The sequence below is a fragment of the Parasteatoda tepidariorum genome, chromosome 6 (assembly GCF_982258835.1).
Source record: "Parasteatoda tepidariorum strain Cologne lab strain chromosome 6, Ptep-v5.0, whole genome shotgun sequence".
Taxonomy (NCBI): domain Eukaryota; kingdom Metazoa; phylum Arthropoda; class Arachnida; order Araneae; family Theridiidae; genus Parasteatoda; species Parasteatoda tepidariorum.
Genome location: NC_141760.1, coordinates 115,715,718 through 115,736,701, shown reverse-complemented (window position 1 = coordinate 115,736,701; position 20,984 = coordinate 115,715,718). Strand labels below are relative to the sequence as shown.

At 32.3% G+C, this 20,984-nt stretch overlaps 1 protein-coding gene across 1 annotated transcript in view; it reads left to right on the top strand.

Moving 5' to 3' along the window:
* The window catches only part of LOC107443823 (apolipoprotein B-100), a 93,964-nt gene that overhangs the window by 18,863 nt on the left and 54,117 nt on the right, over window positions 1-20,984 (top strand). The window contains exons 6-9 of the mRNA XM_087166510.1: window positions 488-615; window positions 1,855-2,155; window positions 16,677-16,853; window positions 18,361-18,447. Of these exons, the coding sequence (XP_087022636.1) occupies window positions 488-615; window positions 1,855-2,155; window positions 16,677-16,853; window positions 18,361-18,447 (693 nt within the window). The remainder of the gene's footprint in view (window positions 1-487; window positions 616-1,854; window positions 2,156-16,676; window positions 16,854-18,360; window positions 18,448-20,984) is intronic.

The window sequence follows — 20,984 nt, the reverse complement described above, 5'->3', positions numbered from 1 at the left end:
TTTGTATCCGACTCGCACACTGCTTACATAAAAAATGTTCAGTAATAAACGGGTCATGAGATAGAATTTTCTTTTCGTTGAGCTAACCGTGGAGAATTTTCGTGGTTTTTACTCCGTGTAACGCAACTGTGTGCTAGCTCCATTGAAAAATCCTGCACGAAAGCTAGTTTTTCAAAATGCTTGATCTAGGTGTTCCCTTGTCTTCTGGGTTGGGTTCCAAACTATAAGATTAAGGAATTGTAAACTCAGAATTGGGTCGGCCGTTCAATGCCGGATAAAAAAAAAATAGTGGAAGTCGAGTAAGTATCGAAACACTTCGGCTAAGATGAACCAAATAATGGGTTATGGGGATACATGACTGGTAAATACTGTAAAGTAAATCTTTTCAAGCTGATGACAGCCTGGATCTTATTTTGTTTGTGGATGGATGTTTTGTTTGTGTCCAAAGAGAGGACAGTTTAAACGATGGACATTGGTTTTGTTTCAGATTTCTGTTGGACACGCATTTAACTCTACGACGGATTGTGAGCATCGAGTGGACACATCTGAGAAAAAGATTGTGAGTGTTCATTGCAGAGAGACGCATGTTGGAGGATCATTGCACATTAGCATTTTGTAAGAGTCCTTTTTTTATAGAACGCATGAAATCTTCATTTAATTTTCACAAAACCCCCTCCACTTGTATGAACGTAATATGTAAAAATAATTATAGAACATTTATCCTTCGTTGTAAAAAATAAGGTGTCTAACTCTTGATGTTTCTATACATCTAAACTAAATCATCCCTAGATATTGTTTTTTACAAAATACTAACGGTAAATATTTAAATTCTATACAAGAGGAATTGAATGACCTTCACACACATACAGCTGAGATAAATATTAATTACATGAAGATAACGTTAAAATGCCACAAGGTTAAGAGCATTTCGACCAAATTTTTTGTTTTAAGTGGTAGTCTCAAATCCATTAAATAAACGTTAAAATTTAAGTTATTTTTAACCTGAAAATGACCATTTTTGCCCTTATTTTGATTTATTTATAAATTTCGTTTTTTTACCTTGAATATTAAAATTTTTTTAACGCTATCTTTTGTTTTGAGTTTAGTGAATTTCTTAAATTGAAATTAGATTAGTTTTGACATGTTCGTACAATTTCTAACGCATTCAGTTTTCACTTTAGGATCAGAAATTTCCAGTAGTTCATTATCTGGATTTGAAAGAGATCTTTCTTAACCTAACTTTATCAAGCATATTTTTTTTTTCAAATTCACATAAAAAACATTCAAATTAAAAATATTATCTAAAAAAAGAGCTCCTTCAAATATTTTTTAATGTGTTATATTTATCAATATTTTTCAAGCTAATGACATATAATAGTTTTTATCCATAAATATTAATTTCTTATTTTAGTTGCGAATTTAACAGATTTTTAAAATATGAGAGGTGCAATTTCTGAGTTTTCGTGCATAGCTTTCCTAATTCTAAAACGTATAAAACGTAATTATACCACTCACAATACTTAAAGTTCATGAATCTGTACTGGTTTTATGTTTATGAATCTGTACTATCTGGTACTCTGCATAGTATAGCTATGTACTATGTTACTTGTTGTATTTTGACGTAATTTTATAACTATATAACTATATGGTAACTAGTATATATAACTATATAACTAGTATAACTATATGGTATATACTATGTATATACCATATAGTTATACTATATGGTATAGTTATACTATATGGTAATACCGATTTTTTATATTTAAATGAAACTCAAATAGACATACAGCCATACAAAGCTTATTACTATGTATGGCTGTGCACTATAGGCTTGTTTTTCTTTTCTTTCAGACACACTATGAAGTTAATGAGAGCAGCTCCTCGTGCAGAAAAAGTCTATCAGCCAGAGTTAAAACTCAAAAAGAGTGTTCTATTTGAGTTTGAGTCTATCATTCAGCCATGCCAATCAGAGGGCATTACTATGCTCAGTCAATTAGTCAGAGATTCTGCCGAAGAAATGAAACTTTCAACCCTCTCCTTGTTCACTGATTTCGTGGCGTGGATGGAATCGTGCACTGACCTCCGTCCGATACTGGACTCTGTTTTGTCTTGCTCTAACATGCCTGGCGAGGAGTGTTCACCACATGAAAAGGTATGAAAGGTTATTTTGACTTTTTTTTCTTGTTATTTTGACTTTCTAGGAACCCAAAAGAATAAAAGTCACGCAGTTATCGTTAGATTGTCGTTGATAAAATATCGTTAGAATTGACTAGCAATATCGTTAAGGTTTTGGTATTTTTTTGCAGACCAAAAGAATTTTTAGACTGGGTCGAAAATTCTAGAACTACTACGATTGACTGGTTCGAATTCTGTAATTACAGAATTCCTAGGATGTAATTACAGAATTCGAATTACATCCTAGGAACAAGTAAATGGTTCAGTTACTCCTAGGTTTGACTGGTTCAGGTATTCCTAGGATTGACTGGTTCAGTTATTCCTAGGATTGACTGGTTCAGTTATTCCTAGGATTGACTGGTTCAGTTATTCCTAGGATTGACTGGTTCAGTTATTCCTAGGAATAACTGAATCTTAAGTTTCCGGGAACCCCAGATCGGGCACTTTCACTCTAGTCTAGAGTGAAAGTAGAATTGACCGAATTACATTTTCCGGAAGGTCCGGTTTAGTTGAATGGACTGGTAATGATTTATCCGAAGTTACAAAAAATGTAGCTCTTAGGATTTTATCTTAGGATTGTTTTGGTTGCACCTAGGTTGTTTCAGTTCTCGAAAAGATTAGATAACAGTCTAAGAGTAAAAGATTAGATAACATTAGATTGACTGTTTTAGGACAATCTAATCGTCCGAAAATTATCTTAATTTCTTAATTAATCTTGTTACTCGTGTAAGTAAAGTAGTAAAGCGCCCGTTCTGATGGGGCACTTTATGGAAATAAAGGGTGATTTGGATATTTATATTGTTATCCAAATATTGTTATCCAAATCAATTTGATCATTACCATATATTTTTGGATATATTAGATAGTGATATTTTAATGCATTGGAAAAAAAAACTTTTTTTGAAGGCTTTGGGCATGCTTTATCTGAGATGTATATTGTTTGTATTGTTTTGTATCTACTGATCAAATTTCATTAAAATCGGTCTAAATTGTTCTAGATTGTTCTGACCGGTTTTGTATTGTTCTAGAATAGTAATCGAACAAGTCCGAAAATTCTCTCAATTTTTTACACTAGTGTGAGTATTTGAATAAAGCGCCCGTTCCGCTGTGGTTAAGTAAGCACTTTATGGAAACAAAGGGTGATTTTATATCATATTAGATCGTGATATTTTAATGCAATGTCCATTGGAAAAACTTGACTAGGATTGACTGGTTTAGTTAATCTTAGGATAGACTGGCTTAGTTAATCCCAGGATTGACTAGTTTAATTTATCTTAGGATTGACTGTTTTGGTTAGACCCAGGATAGACTGTTTTAGTTAATCCAATTGGCTGGCTTATTTATTCCTAGTATTGATCGGTCTTAGCATCCTAAGACATCCAAGGATAGACTAGTTTATTTGATAATAAGATTGACTGATTTTGTTAGTCCTAGAATAGACTAGATTAGTTTATCTTAGGATTTACTGTTTTGGTTAGACACAGAATTGACTGTTTTAGTTAATCCAATTGGCTGGTTTAGTTAAGTCCTAGGATCCTAGGATAAAAGAAAAGGTGATTTGATGTCATATTAGATTGTGATATTTTAATGCCCACAGGAAAAACTTGACTAGGATTGACTGGTTTAGTTAATCCCAAGATTGACTGATTTAGTTAATCTTTGACTGGTTTAGTTAATCCCAGGATTGACTAGTTTAGTTTATCTTAGGATTGACTGTTTTGGTTAGACTTAGGATTGACTGATTTAGTTAATCTTTGACTGGTTTCGTTAATCCCAGGATTGACTAGTTTAGTTTATCTAAGGAATGACTGTTTTGATTCGCCCTAGGATTGACTGTTTTAGTTAATTCTAAAATTGACTTTTTTAGTTAATCCAATAGGCTGGTTTAGTTAAACCTAGTATTGATCGGTCCTAGGATCCTAGGTCATCCAAGGATTGACTAGTTTAGTTAATCCTAGGATTGTCTGGTTAATTATGACAATGATGGTCCAGTTAAATTAAATCTAGAATTGACTGGTTTAGTTAAAGAGAAATTAAAAATGTAACTTTTGATTTTTGATACTCAAAATAGCAATTTTTGAATGGTTATTTGTTTTTGTATCTACAGATCAAATTTCATTAAAATCGTCCAGTAGTTCTAGACTAGTAATCGACCAAGTACGAAAATTCTCATAATTTCTTACTCTAGTGTGTGTATATTGAATAATGCACCCGCTTCGATGGTGTTAAGTAAGCACTAAATGGAAACAAAAGGTGACTAGGATTAACTGGTTTAGTTAATCCCAGGATTGACCGGTTCAGTTGATCCAATTGGCTGGTTTAGTTAATCCTAGTATTGATCCGTCCTAGGATCCTAGGTCATCCAAGGATTGACTAGTTTAGTTAATCTTAGGATTGACTGGTTTAGTTAATTCAGGATTTACTAGTTTAGTTTATCTTAGGCTTGACAGTTTTGGTTTGTCCCAGGATTGACTGTTTTAGTTAAATCTAACATTGACTGTTTTAGTTAATCCATTTGCCTGGTTCAGTTAATCCTAGGATTGATCGATCCAAGGATCCTATTTCATCCAAGGATTGACTAGTTCAAATAATCTGGGGATTGTCAGATTAAATATGATAATGATTGTGCGGTTTAGTTAAATCGAGAATTCACAGGCTTAGGTAATGAGAAATAGAAAATATAATTTTTGATTTTTGATACTCAAAATAGCAATTTTTGAATCGTTAGTTGTTTTTGTATTGTTATGTATCTACACATTAAATTTCATTAAAATCAAATCAGTCCCGTAGTTCTGGACTAGTAATCAAACAAGTTTGAAAATTTCTATTAATTTCTTACACGTGTACTTTAAGTAAGCACTTTATGGAAACAAAGGGTGATTTGATGTCAAATTAGATCGTGATATTTTAATACATTATCCATTGGAGAAATTAGACAAGGATTAACTGGTTTAGTTAATCCCAGGATTGACCGGTTTAGTTAATCCAATCGACTTGGTTAGTTAATCCTAGTATTGATCCGTCCTAGGATCCTAGGTCATCCAAGGATTGACTAGTTTAGTTAATCCTTGGATTGTCTGGTTAATTATGATAATGATGGTCCGGTTAAGTTAAATCTGGAATTAACTGGTTTAGGAAATGAGAAATTAAAAATGTAACTTTTGATTTTTCATGCTCAAAATAGCAATTTTTGAATGGTTATTTGTTTTTGTATTGTTATGTATATTGTTCGATAAAACCCGAAAATTCTTATAATTCCTTACAATAGTGTGTGTATATTGAAAAAAGCACCCGTTACGATGTAGTTAAGTAAGCACTAAATGGAAACAAAAGTTGATTTGAAGTCAAATTAGATCGTGATATTTTAATGCATTATCCATTGTAAAAATTAGACTAGGATTGACTGGTTTAGTTAATCACAAATTGACTGGTTTAGTTAATCCCAGGATTGATTGTTTAGTTAATTCTGAATTGACTGGTTTAGTTACTCCTAGGATTGACTGGTTTAGTTAATCCTAGGATTGACTGGTTTAATTAATCCTAGGATTGACTGGTTTAGTTAATTCAGGATTTACTAGTTTAGTTTATCTTAGGATTGACTGTTTTGGTTTGTCCCAGGATTGACTGTTTTAGTTAAATCTAACATTGACTGTTTTAGTTAATCCATTTGCCTGGTTCAGTTAATTCTTGGATTGATCGGTCGTAGGATCCTTTTTCATCCAAAGGATTGACTAGTTTAAATAATCTGGGGATTGTCTGATTAATTTAGATAATGATTGTGCGGTTTATTAAATCGAGAATTCACTGGCTTAGGTAATGAGAAATAGAAAATATAATTTTTGATTTTTGATACTCAAAATAGCAATTTTTGAATCGATAGTTGTCTTTTGTATTGTATTGTTATGTTATTGTATTGTATAGTATTGCTACACATCAAATTTCATTAAAATCAGTCCAGTAGTTCTAGACTAGTAATCAAACAAGTTTGAAAATTCTCTTAATTTCTTACACTAGTGTGTGTCTATTGAATAAAGCTCTCGTCTGATGGGGTTAAGTAAGCACTTTATGGAAACAAAGGGTGATTTGATGTTATACTAGATCTTGATATTTTAATGCATTGTCCATGGGAAAAACTTGACTAGGATTGACTGGTTTAGTTAATCCTAGGATTTTCTGGTTTAGTTAATCTTAGGATTGACTGGTTTAGTTATTCCTAGCATTGACTAGTTTTGTTTATCTTAGGATTAACTGTTTTGGTTAGATCCAGGAGTGACTTTTTAAGTTAACCCAATCGGCTGGGTTAGTTAATCCTAGTATTGATCCGTCCTAGGATCCTAGGTCATCCAAGGATTGACTAGTTTAGTTAATCCTTGGATTGTCTGGTTAATTATGATAATGATGGTCCGGTTAAGTTAAATCTGGAATTAACTGGTTTAGGTAATGAGAAATTAAAAATGTAACTTTTGATTTTTCATGTTAAAAATAGCAATTTTTGAATGGTTATTTGTATTGTTATGCATATTGTTCGATAAAGCCCGAAAATTCTTATAATTCCTTACACTAGTGTGTGTATATTGAAAAAAGCGCCCGTTACGATGTAGTTAAGTAAGCACTAAATGGAAACAAAAGGTGATTTGATGTCAAATTAGATCTTGATATTTTAATGCATTGTCCATTGGAAAAATTAGACTAGGATTGACTGGTTTAGTTAATCACAAATTGACTGGTTTAGTTAATCCCAGGAATGATTGTTTAGTTAATTCAGAATTGACTGGTTTAGTTACTCCTAGGATTGAATGGTTTAGTTAATCCTAGGATTTTCTGGTTTAGTTAATCCTAGGATTGACTGGTTTAGTTATACCTAGCATTGACTAGTTTAGTTTATCTTAGGATTAACTGTTTTGGTTAGATCCAGGAGTGACTTTTTAAGTTAACCCAATTGGCTGGTTTAGTTAAGCCTAGTATTGATCAGTCCTAGAATCCTAGGTCTTCCAAGGATTGACTAGTTTAGTTAATACTAAGATTGTCTGGTTAATTTTCATAATGATTTTTTGGTTTATCTAAATCTAGAATTACCTGGTTTAGGTAAAGAGAAATTAAAAATGTAACTTTTGATTTTTGATACTCAAAATAGCAATTTTTGAATGGTTATTTGTTTTTGTAATGTTATGTATATTGTTCTACCAAGTCCGAAAATTCTCTTAATTTCTTACACTAGTGTATATTGAATAACGCTCCCGTTCCTATGGGGTTGAGTAAGCACTTTATGGAAACAAAGGGTGATTTGATGTAATATTAGATCGTGATATTTTTATGCATTGTCCATAGGAAAAACTTGAGTAGGATTGACAGGTTCAGTTAATCCTAGGATTGACTGGTATAGTTAATCTCAAGACTGACGGGTTTAGTTACTCCTAGGATTGACTGGTTTAGTTAATCCTAGGATTGACTAGTTTAGTTTATCTTAGGATTGACTGTTTTGGTTAGACCCTGGATTGACTGTTTTAGTTAATCCAATTGGCTGCTTTATTTAAGCCTAGTATAGATCGAACCTAGGATCCTAAGTCATCCAAAGATTTACCAGTATAGTTAATTTACTAATTTAGGATTGTCTGGTTAATTAGGATAATGATTGTGCAGTTTAGTTTAATCGAGAATTGACTGATTTAGGTAATGAGAAATAAAAAACGCAACTTTTGATTTTTGATACTCAAAATAGCAATTGTTGAATGGTTATTTGTTTTTGTATTGTATTGTTATGTATCTACAGATCAAATTTCATTAAAATATTCCAGTAGTTGCAGACTAGTAATCGACCCAGTCCGAAAATTCTCATAATTTCTTACTCTGGTGTGTGTATATTGAATAAAGCTCCCGCTCCGATGGGGTTAAGTAAGCACTAAATGGAAACAAAAGGTGATTTGATGTCAAATTAGATCGTGATATTTTAATACATTGTCCATTGGAAACACTAGATTAGGATTGACTGGATGAGTTATTCACAAATTGACTGGTTTAGTTAATCCCAGGATTGATTGTTTAGTTAATTCAGAATTGACTGGTTTAGTTTCTCCTAGGATTGACTGGATTAATTAATCTTAGAATTGACTGGTTTAGTTAATCCTAGGATTGACTGGTTTACTTAATTCAGGATTTACTAGTTTAGTTTATCTTAGGATTGACTGTTTTGGTTAGTCCCAGGATTAACTGGTTTAGTTAATCCCAGGATTGACCGGTTTAGTTAATCCAATCGGCTGGGTTAGTTAATCATAGTATTGATCCGTCCTAGGATCCTAGGTCATCCAAGGATTGACTAGTTTAGTTAATCCTTGGATTGTCTGGTTAATTATGATAATGATGGTCCGGTTAAGTTAAATCTGGAATTAACTGATTTAGGTAATGAGAAATTAAAAATGTAACTCTTGATTTTTCTTGCTAAAAATAGTAATTTTTGAATGATTATTTGTTTTTGTATTGTTATGTATATTGTTCGATAAAGCCCGAAAATTCTTATAATTCCTTACACTAGTGTGTGTATATTGAAAAATGCGCCCGTTACGATGTAGTTAAGTAAGCACTAAATGGAAACAAAAGGTGATTTGATGTCAAATTAGATCGTGATATTTTAATGCATTGTCCATTGGAAAATTTATACTAGGATTGACTGGTTTAGTTAATCACAAATTGACTGGTTTAGTTAATCCCAGGATTGATTGTTGAGTTAATTCAGAATTGACTGGTTTAGTTACTCCTAGGATTGACTGGTTTAGTTAATCCTAGGATTGACTGGTTTAATTAATCCTAGGATTGACTGGTTTAGTTAATTCAGGAGTTACTAGTTTAGATTATCTTAGGATTGACTGTTTTGGTTTGTCCCAGGATTGCCTGTTTTAGTTAAATCTAAAATTGACTGTTTTTGTTAATCCATTTGCCTGTTTCAGTTATTCCTTGGATTGATCGGTCGTAGGATCCTTTTTCATCCAGAGGATTGACTAGTTTAAATAATCTGGGGATTGTCTGATTAATTTAGATAATGATTGTGCGGTTTATTAAATCGAGAATTCACTGGCTTAGGTAATGAGAAATAGAAAATATAATTTTTGATTTTTGATACTCAAAATAGCAATATTTGAATCGATAGTTGCCTTTGTATTGTATTGTTATGTTATTGTATTGTATAGTATTGCTACACATCAAATTTCATTAAAATCAGTCCAGTAGTTCTAGACTAGTAATCAAACAAGTTTGAAAATTCTCTTAATTTCTTACACTAGTGTGTGTCTATTGAATAAAGCTCTCGTCTGATGGGGTTAAGTAAGCACTTTATGAAAACAAAGGGTGATTTGTTGTACTAGATCGTGATATTTTAATGCATTGTCCATGGGAAAAACTTGACTAGGATTGACTGGTTTAGTTAATCCTAGGATTGACTGGTTTAGTTATTCCTAGCATTGACTAGTTTAGTTTATCTTAGGATTAACTGTTTTGGTTAGATCCAGGAGTGACTTTTTAAGTTAACCCAATTGGCTGGTTTAGTTAAGCCTAGTATTGATCAGTCCTAGAATCCTAAGTCTTCCAAGGATTGACTAGTTTAGTTAATACTAAGATTCTCTGGTTAATTTTCATAATGATTTTTTGGTTTATCTAAATCTAGAATTACCTGGTTTAGGTAAAGAGAAATTAAAAATGTAACTTTTGATTTTTGATACTCAAAATAGCAATTTTTGAATGGTTATTTGTTTTTGTAATGTTATGTATATTGTTCTACCGAGTCCGAAAATTCTCTTAATTTCTTACACTAGTGTATATTGAATAAAGCTCCCGTTCCTATGGGGTTGAGTAAGCACTTTATGGAAACAGAGGGTGATTTGATGTCATATTAGATCGTGATATTTTAATGCATTGTCCATAGGAAAAACTTGAGTAGGATTGACAGGTTCAGTTAATCCTGGGATTGACTGGTATAGTAAATCTCAAGATTGACGGGTTTAGTTACTCCTAGGATTGACTGGTTTAGTTACTCCAAGGATTGACTGGTTTAGTTTCTCCTGGAATTGACTGGATTAATTATTCTTAGAATTGACTGGTTTAGTTAATCCCAGGATTGACTGGTTTAGTTCATTCAGGATTTACTAGTTTAGTTTATCTTAGGATTGACTGTTTTGGTAAGACCCTGGATTGACTGTTTTAGTTAATACAATTGGCTGCTTTAGTTAAGCCTAGTATTGATCGGTCCTAGGATCCTAAGTCATCCAAGGATTTACCAGTTTAGTTAATTTACTAATTTAGGATTGTCTGGTTAATTAGGATAATGATTGTGCAGTTTAGTTTAATCGAGAATTGACTGATTTAGGTGATGAGAAATAAAAAACGCAACTTTTGATTTTTGATACTCAAAATAGCAATTGTTGAATGGTTATTTGTTTTTGTAATGTATTGTTATGTATCTACAGATCAAATTTCATTAAAATCGGTCCAGTAGTTGCAGACTAAAAAATCGACCCAGTTCGAAAATTCTCATAATTTCTTACTCTGGTGTGTGTATATTGAATAAAGCAACCGCTCCGATGGGGTTAAGTAAGCACTAAATGGAAACAAAAGGTGATTTGATGTCAAATTAGATCTTGATATTTTAATACATTGTCCATTGGAAACACTAGATTAGGATTGACTGGTTGAGTTATTCACAAATTGACTGGTTTAGTTAATCTCAGGATAGATTGTTTAGTTAATGCAGAATTGACTGGTTTAGTTTCTCCTAGGATTGACTGGATTAATTAATCTTAGAATTGACTGGTTTAGTTTCTCCTAGGATTTACTGGATTAATTAATCTTAGAATTGACTGGTTTAGTTAATCCTAGGATTGACTGGTTTAGTTAATTCAGGATTTACTAGTTTAGTTTATCTTAGGATTGACTGTTTTGGTTAGTCCCAGGATTAACTAGTTTAGTTAATCCTAGGATTGACCGGTTTAGTTAATCCAATCGGCTGGGTTAGTTAATCCTAGTATTGATCCGTCCTAGGATCCTAGGTCATCCAAAGATTGACTAGTTTAGTTAATCCTTGGACTGTCTGGTTAATTATGATAATGATGGTCCGGTTAAGTTAAATCTGGAATTAACTGGTTTAGGTAATGAGAAATTAAAAATGTAACTTTTGATTTTTCATGCTCAAAATAGCCATTTTTGAATGGTTATTTGTTCTTGTATTGTTATGTATATTGTTCGATAAAGCCCGAAAATTCTTATAATTCCTTACACTAGTGTGTGTATATTGAAAAAAGCGCCCGTTACGATGTAGTTAAGTAAGCACTAAATGGAAACAAAAGGTGATTTGATGTCAAATTGGATCTTGATATTTTAATGCATTGTCCATTGGAAAAATTAGACTAGGATTGACTGGTTTAGTTAATCACAAATTGACTGGTTTAGTTAATCCCAGGAATGATTGTTTAGTTAATTCAGAATTGACTGGTTTAGTTACTCCTAGGATTGACTGGTTTAGTTAATCCTAGGATTTTCTGGTTTAGTTAATCCTAGGATTGACTGGTTTAGTTAAACCTAGCATTGACTAGTTTAGTTTATCTTAGGATTAACTGTTTTGGTTAGATCCAGGAGTGACTTTTTAAGTTAACCCAATTGGCTGGTTTAGTTAAGCCTAGTATTGATCAGTCCTAGAATCCTAGGTCTTCCAAGGATTGACTAGTTTAGTTAATACTAAGATTGTCTGGTTAATTTTCATAATGATTTTTTAGTTTATCTAAATCTAGAAATACCTGGTTTAGGTAAAGAGAAATTAAAAATGTAACTTTTGATTTTTGATACTCAAAATAGCAATTTTTGAATGGTTATTTGTTTTTGTAATGTTATGTATATTGTTCTACCAAGTCCGAAAATTCTCTTAATTTCTTACACTAGTGTATATTGAATAAAGCTCCCGTTCCTATGGGGTTGAGTAAGCACTTTATGGAAACAAAGGGTGATTTGATGTAATATTAGATCGTGATATTTTAATGCATTGTCTATAGGAAAAACTTGAGTAGGATTGACAGGTTCAGTTAATCCTAGGATTGACTGGTATAGTAAATCTCAAGATTGACGGGTTTAGTTACTCCTAGGATTGACTGGTTTAGTTACTCCAAGGATTGACTGGTTTAGTTAATCCTAGGATTGACTAGTTTAGTTTATCTTAGGATTGACTGTTTTGTTTAGACCCTGGGTTGACTGTTTTAGTTAATACAATTGGCTGCTTTAGTTAAGCCTAGTATTGATCGGTCCTAGGATCCTAAGTCATCCAAGGATTTACCAGTTTAGTTAATTTACTAATTTAGGATTGTCTGGTTAATTAGGATAATGATTGTGCAGTTTAGTTTAATCGAGAATTGACTGATTTAGATGAAGAGAAATAAAAAACGCAACTTTTGATTTTTGATACTCAAAATAGCAATTGTTGAATGGTTATTTGTTTTTGTATTGTATTGTTATGTATCTACAGATCAAATTTCATTAAAATCGGTCCAGTAGTTGCAGACTAAAAAATCGACCCAGTTCGAAAATTCTCATAATTTCTTACTCTGGTGTGTGTATATTGAATAAAGCAACCGCTCCGATGGGGTTAAGTAAGCACTAAATGGAAACAAAAGGTGATTTGATGTCAAATTAGATCTTGATATTTTAATACATTGTCCATTGGAAACACTAGATTAGGATTGACTGGTTGAGTTATTCACAAATTGACTGGTTTAGTTAATCCCAGGATTGATTGTTTAGTTAATGCAGAATTGACTGGTTTAGTTTCTCCTAGGATTGACTGGATTAATTAATCTTAGAATTAACTGGTTTAGTTTCTCCTAGGATTGACTGGATTAATTAATCTTAGAATTGACTGGTTTAGTTAATCCTAGGATTGACTGGTTTAGTTAGTTCAGGATTTACTAGTTTAGTTTATCTTAGGATTGACTGTTTTGGTTAGTCCCAGGATTAACTAGTTTAGTTAATCCTAGGATTGACCGGTTTAGTTAATCCAAACGGCTGGGTTAGTTAATCCTAGTATTGATCCGTCCTAGGATCCTAGGTCATCCAAAGATTGACTAGTTTAGTTAATCCTTGGATTGTCTGGTTAATTATGATAATGATGGTCCGGTTAAGTTAAATCTGGAATTAACTGGTTTAGGTAATGAGAAATTAAAAATGTAACTTTTGATTTTTCATGCTCAAAATAGCCATTTTTGAATGGTTATTTGTTCTTGTATTGTTATGTATATTGTTCGATAAAGCCCGAAAATTCTTATAATTCCTTAAACTAGTGTGTGTATATTGTAAAAAGCGCCCGTTACGATGTAGTTAAGTAAGCACTAAATGAAAACAAAAGGTGATTTGATGTCAAATTAGATCTTGATATTTTAATGCATTGTTCATTGGAAAAATTAGACTAGGATTGACTGGTTTAGTTAATCACAAATTGACTGGTTTAGTTAATCCCAGGATTGATTGTTTAGTTAATTCAGAATTGACTGGTTTAGTTACTCCTAGGATTGACTGATTTAGTAAATCCAATTGGCTGGGTTAGTTAATCCTAGTATTGATCCGTCCTAGGATCCTAGGTCATCCTAGGATTGACTAGTTTAGTTAATCCTTGGATTGTCTGGTTAATTATGATAATGATGGTCCGGTTAATTTAAATCTGGAATTAACTGGTTTAGGAAATGAGAAATTAAAAATGTAACCTTTGATTTTTCATGCTCAAAATAGCAATTTTTGAATGGTTATTTGTTTTTGTATTGTTATGTATATTGTTCGATAAAGCCCGAAAATTCTTATAATTCCTTACACTAGTGTGTGTATATTAAAAAAAGCGCCCGTTACGATGTAGTTAAGTAAGCACTAAATGGAAACAAAAAGGTGATTTGATGTCAAATTAGATCTTGATATTTTAATGCATTGTCCATTGGAAAAATTAGACTAGGATTGACTGGTTTAATTAATTCCAGGATTGACCGGTTTAATTAATCCAATTGGCTGGTTTAGTTAATCCTAGTATTGAAGCGTCCTAGGATCCTAGGTCATTCAAGGATTGACTAGTTTAGTTAATCCTGGATTGTCTGGTTAATTAAGATAATGATGGTCCGGTTTAGTTAAATCAAAAATTGACAGGTTTAGGTAATGAGAAATAAAAAATGTAACTTTTGATTTTTTATACTCAAAATAGCTATTTTTGAATGGTTATTTTCCGATGGTGTTAAGTAAGCACTTTATGGAATCAAAAGGTGATTTGATGTCATATTAAATCGTGATATTTTAACGCATTGTCCATTCGAAAAACTTGACTAGGAATGACTGGTTTAGTTAATCGCAGGATTGACTGTTTTATTTAATTCTAAGATTGACTGTTTTAGTTACTCCAATTGACTGGTTTAGTTAATCCTAGGATTGATCGGTCCTAGGATCCTAGGCCATCCAAATATTGACTAGTTTAGTTAATCCTAGGTTTGTCTGGTTAATTATGATAACGATGGTCCGATATAGTTAAATCGTGAAATCACTGGTTTTGGTAATGAGAAATAAAAAAATTTAAATTTTGATTTTTGATACTCAAAATAGCAATTTTTGAATGGTTATTTGTCTGTGTATTGTTATATATATTTTTCGACCGAGTTCGAAAATCCTCTTAATTTCTTAGCACTATCGTGTGTGCGTTGAATAAAGCTCCCGTTCCGATGGGGTTAAGTAAGCACTTTTTGTAAACAAAGGGTAATTTGATGTCATATTAGATAGTGATATTTTAATGCATTGTCCATTGGGGAAAAAAATTATTTTTTTTAAGCTTTGGACATGCCTTATCTGAGATGTATATTGTTTGTAATGCTTTGTATCTACAGATCAAATTTCTTTAAAATCGGTCCAGTAGTTCTAGTCTAGTAATCGACCAAGTCCGAAAATTGTCTTAATTTCTTTCACTAGTGTGTGTATATTTAATAAAGCGCCCGTTCCGATGAGGTTAAGTAAGCACTTTATGGAAACAAAGTGTTATTTGATGTCAATAGTTCGTGATATTTTAATGCATTGTCCATTGGAAAAACTTGCTTAGGATTGACTGTTTTAGTTAATTCCAGGATTGACTGGTTTAGTTATTACCAAGATTGACTGGTTTAATTAATCCTTGGAATGACTGATTTAATTTAATCCTGGGATTGACAAGTTTAATTTATCTTAGAATTGTCTGTTTTGGTTAGAACCAGGATTCACTGCTTTAGTTAATTCTAAGATTGACTGTTTTAGTTAATCCAATTGGCTGGTTTAGATAATCTAGACTAGCAATCGACCAATCCGAAAATTCTCATGATTTCTTACCTTAGTGTGTGTATATAGAATAAAGCGCCTGTTACGATGGGGCTAAGTAAGCACTTTATGGAAACAACGGGTGATTTTATGTCATATTAGATCGTGATATTTTAATGCATTGTCCATTAGGAAGAAAATTCTTTTTTTAAGGCTTTGGGCATGTCTTATCTGAGATGTATATTGTTTATATTGTTTTGTATCTATAGATCAAATTTCATTAAAATCGGTCCAGTAGTTCTAGACTAGTAATCGACCAATCCGAAAATCCTAATAATTTCTTACACTAGTGTGCGTATCTATATATATATTTCTCTTACACGGCGATAAAAATAAGCCTCATTACAACTCCCCGCATGGCAACGCTAGAAAATAGACCAATGATTACCGATAAAAATGTCACATGCCAAATCTAGCGAAGATGGCTCAACATATAGCGCTTTTAAAAACGGAAACTGAAATAACCAGGGAGAGCATAAGCTAGGCAGAAGTCTTTGTCGATAGATCTCCATTTTGGTTTTTTGTCGAAAGCGTTTTTTTTCACGAATTTATGTATTACGAATTTATTTGACAATTTTTGATTTATATCACGAATTTATTTGTTTTACTAGAATTTATTTGTTTATGCAGGTTTTTCTATTGCAATTCACTTATTTAAATTTTTAATAGACTTAATTATAGCCGAAATTTTAATCTTTTTAAAGAGATATCAGTTTTAGAAATTTTATCTTAAGATTTTATACTATAGCACATTTCTAATAGATTTAACGAATTACATGTCATTTATTTGAATTCAAATTTATTTTAAGGACTCAGTACTTACTAAAAAGATGTAATTTTTTTAAGAAAAAAAGTTGTTATATGGATTTGAATGATTGTTTTGAATTCTTAGAATTTTGTGCATTTGCAATGTACCTAAGTTAGTAGCGAGCGAAGCGAGCTTGGTTTGCGAAGCAAACCATATAAGATTGCGTAGCACTTTTCGGGGGTTGGCGAGCGTTAGCGAGCAGGGGGCGCAGCCCACTAGTATAGAATAAAGCGCCTGTTACGATGGGGCTAAGCAAGCACTTAATGGAGACAAGGGGTGATTTTATGTTATATTAGATCGTGATATTTCAATACATTGTCCATTGGAAAAAAAAAATTTTTTTTTTTTGAAGGCTTTGGGAATGTCTTATCTGAGTGATGCCCTCCTGCACTGCAGCACTGAAGAGTGTCTAGACTCACTCAACCTTCTGATGAGGAAAGGAGAGATATCATCAACCTACATGAATTATGTTTTCTACTTGTGGAGCAAGATACGTGAAGCCTCGCTACCAACTCTCCGCTCAATTCTTGTACGTATATCTCATTTCATTTTTTTTTTACAGCCGTCGTTGAACAGCCGACCCAATTTTCGGGTTTATGATCACTCATGTTCTACTCCGTAGCCTTGTCATTTTGAACTCAATACAGAAGACAAGGAAACACCTGTATGAAGTATTGAGAGAAATTTACCTTCGTGAAAGACTTTTTGATGCATCTAACCTGCATTTGCGTTACATGGCGAGGAAAACCTCCCACGCTTAGCCTGACTGCAAAGGGACTCTAAACCCTGATTCATCTACCACTGAGGATATTCCACGTTAGCACTGGAGTCGGTGCAAGCCGGATGCGGATTTTTTTCGACCAGCCATCGCTGGGATTCAAACACGGTTCTTCTCATTCGGAAGCGATCCCTCTAACACCTTAGTCATCTTGTCAGCAAAAAACTTCTAATGTAAACCTGAAAAGGTTAGTTATGCGTTTAAACCTTTTTAATCTTGAAACTGTGACAATCAGCTCTATTCTATGCACATTACCCTAATCTGAAACCTTGGATTACACCAAAATCATGTGCATGATTTTGGTGTGAGCTCTTTGCAATATTGGTGTTAACTTAACATAAAGAGTTCCTACGCACAATTTCGTAAAATTATTAAACATCAAATTTAGAGAGCTTCAGGATGTGATTTTACAAATATAACAGCTATTTCAAATTAGAAGGTGGTTAAGATTGCAAACGTTATTAGCAATTAGAGAAATATTTGCTGGAAATTGTTTAAAAAAAATATTTGAATTAGAAAGGAATCATCTTGTAAAAATTTCAATGTAAGACTTTTTTTTTATTATAAGTTAAAAATGTTCTAATTATTATTATATTATTATTATAAATTACTTTCAAAAAAATAATAATTTACATTAATATTTTCGGGTTCGTTTAGATAGTTCTATAGGATTGGAAGCAAAAAAGTAAAATAAACCGTAAATCCTATTTAAACGATATAGATTTTCTTTTATTATATTTCGATTTAAACTACATATCTAGGATAGACTGCTACAGATTGAAGAGCTCTGTACTTAGAAAAAGAAAAGAAATGGTTTACCAACAAGTTTGCAAGTAGTAACAAACTTTTCCAAGAAGAAAATAAACTAAAGTGCAACAGCTATTGATGTCATAGATAGCAGAAAATGCTAATATAAATATTAAGTTGTAATTTAGGAATTAAACAGTTCATCGAAAAAGCATCACAGTGCGGAAAAAAGAAACATACCACTCTGAATAATTTTTGATCTAATGATCGAATTTTCAAGGACTCAATATTAATGGGTGACCCCAAATTAAGCTAACTTATAAGTGGAGACGATATTTTAGCTTACGAAATCAACAAAAAAAACTTATTTTCTCTATATAAACATGCTTTTTACAGTATTAAAATTATGCGTAATTTTGTGTAACCCAAATCTGGAAACTATCGTGCTTAATATTATGAATGATATATAATTTGATGTTAAAATATATTTTTTAATCTTCTTTATTTTCAGACTACGTGCAAAGAAACATCTTTGAGTTTGTGTTGGATGACCCTTGGAACAATGATTCGTCACACCCATCATCATGGAACACACAAAGTATGCCACTGATTCAAAAAAATTAGAATAATTAAAAAATTCGACTTTAAAAAGTATCTTACTTTATTAATTTGTTTTTCTCTTATTTAAATTAAATTACAAATTTAGCGAGTTGAGTCTATATATTTCAAAGTACTTTTTAACTTTAAAAAAATCTATATAAAGCACAAGTTAGTTTCGACTGTTAACTTTTAAAAAAATATTAGAATAAAATTTATACTGTCCAAACTATTAGAATATTTCATTATAAATACTAAAATTCAATTATTAATGGAGAAAAAAAAGTTACCTAATATTCTGCAACATCGCTTTTGATCATTGCAATTAAACAATCTTTCATGAATTAAGCATTTTTTTAATTTTTTTTTTTTGGTCCTCATGAACCCAAGTAGTGAGTCAAGTAGAGCACTTCACTCAGTAGACTACTATCTCAGTTAGATTCATCTTCTTTACTATCCCCCATAAATTTTGAATATGGTTAAGATCTGGTGAATTAGCTGGTCACGGAAGTACAGCAAGCTTGCTTTGTTACAGCCAGAGATTGGAAGTCAACCAGAGATAACTGAAGGCGTACTTAAAAAGTATGTTAGAAAATAAGATAGAAGGAACCGAAAATATTAAGGCGTCTTCATAAATTTAAAATTCAACGCTGTGTTCCAAAAACAAAACCACTTACGATTGTAAAACAAACTATGATACAAATTAAGATTGTCTGGGGTTTGATGGATTAGAAAAAGATATTTAGTAACAAAAGTATGTTTCTTTTGGTAATCAAATGATGATGAAGTGCATAAACATGATTTTATTCTTAAGAAATATTTGTATTCACCTTATAGATTTGTAATACACCAGATCTTATACCAATTTTATTTTATAACCGTCGTTGAACAGCCGGGTTTACTACTAATAGCGTTCAAACTCCGTAGCCTTGCCATTTTGAACTCAATCCAGAAGACAAGGAAACTTCTGGATCAAGTATTGGGAAAAAGTTCCCTCCATGTAGGACTCTTTGATGGAACTAACCCGCATTTGCGTTTCAGGAAATCCACAAAAACCAGGCTGACGGCAAAGATCACCTTTCATTATACAGTAAAACTTGTGTAAGTTGACCACTTGTGGGGAATTGTTTTAGTGGTCAACTTAGACAAGTGGGCAACTTATAGAGGGGGTGGGTCGTTGTTTACTTCTTCGTTTCCTATATCATGTTGTTATATATTTTAAAAAAAATTTACTTGACTTAAACATTTTATTTAGCAAATAGCCTAATGAATATCTTAAGCAATGTGTTTAAACTTGAATGAACTTCAATTTGTTACATATAATTCTAATATTTAACTAACTTTTTAAAAAAAAAATTATTTCGTTAGTTATGCATATGAAGTGTTCAATAAAAATAAACGAAAACATGAAACGGACACGAAAACATGTAATTTGAAAACTTTAACAAAACAAAATTATTTGAACACTTTAAAATTTATTCTGTTATTACTACACTTACAAACGTATTTGTTACAAAAATATTCCCTCATAGTTGTTTGGCGCTGTTGTTTAGACTTTACATCAGCCCAATGTTTTGAATGAAGGAAATGGTCAAAAGCTGACCCCCTACAGTTTCCCCAGATGGTCAACTCACAAAAGGGTTTAGATTAGCTTTTTCACCAACCAAGTGAAATTTTAACATGCATTGCAAAATGACAGAAAATTTTCTGAATTTTTTTTTTCTGATTAACTTGAGGGTTTTAGAATAGAATTTCATAATTCTCCTATACAAAATTGACTTATTTCAGTGATCAGCATACAAGATAAACAGGTGGTCAAGTTAAAAGGTTTTGCTTCTTTATGTTATATAGGAAAAATTCCGTTCTTGATAATTGAGGTCAACTTATGCAGGTGTCCAGCTTGCAACCAGGTGGTCAACTTGGCAGGTTTCACTGTATATAATAATCTGATTAAATAGGATAATAGCAAGGCTAGAATGTAAATGTCATTACCAGCTTTAAACTTGCCTGGTATTCTCAACTTTGATATGTTTAAAGGTTAAGTACAGCAGCCCGGTTTCCATTGTTTGGTTTTACTTACATTTTATTTTATAACCGTAGTTGAACTGCCTACCCAATTTTTTGTTGGAGTATACGACTACTAATGTTCAACTATGTAGTTTTGAACCTAATACAGAAGACAAGGAAACTTCTGGATCAAGCATTGGGAGAAAGTTTCCTTCGTGAAGGACTCTTTGATGGAACTAACCCGCATTTGTGTTGCATGAAGAGGAAAACCTCCCACGACGGTTAGCCTGACGGCAAAGGGACTCTAACTCATGATGGTGCAAGTGGGATGCGTAATTCGTATCGTCCTGTCATCGCTGGGATTCAAACCCGGTTCACCTTATTGGAAAGCGAATGCTCTGTTCCCTGAGCCATCGCGGCTCTCTTAAATAATTTGACAGGAATAGTAAAAGGGAAAAAAAGTTTTTCTTACAAACAAAGGTGAGCATTACGTTTATTTCGGCTAATGTGAACGCTTACTTATTCCTTGCA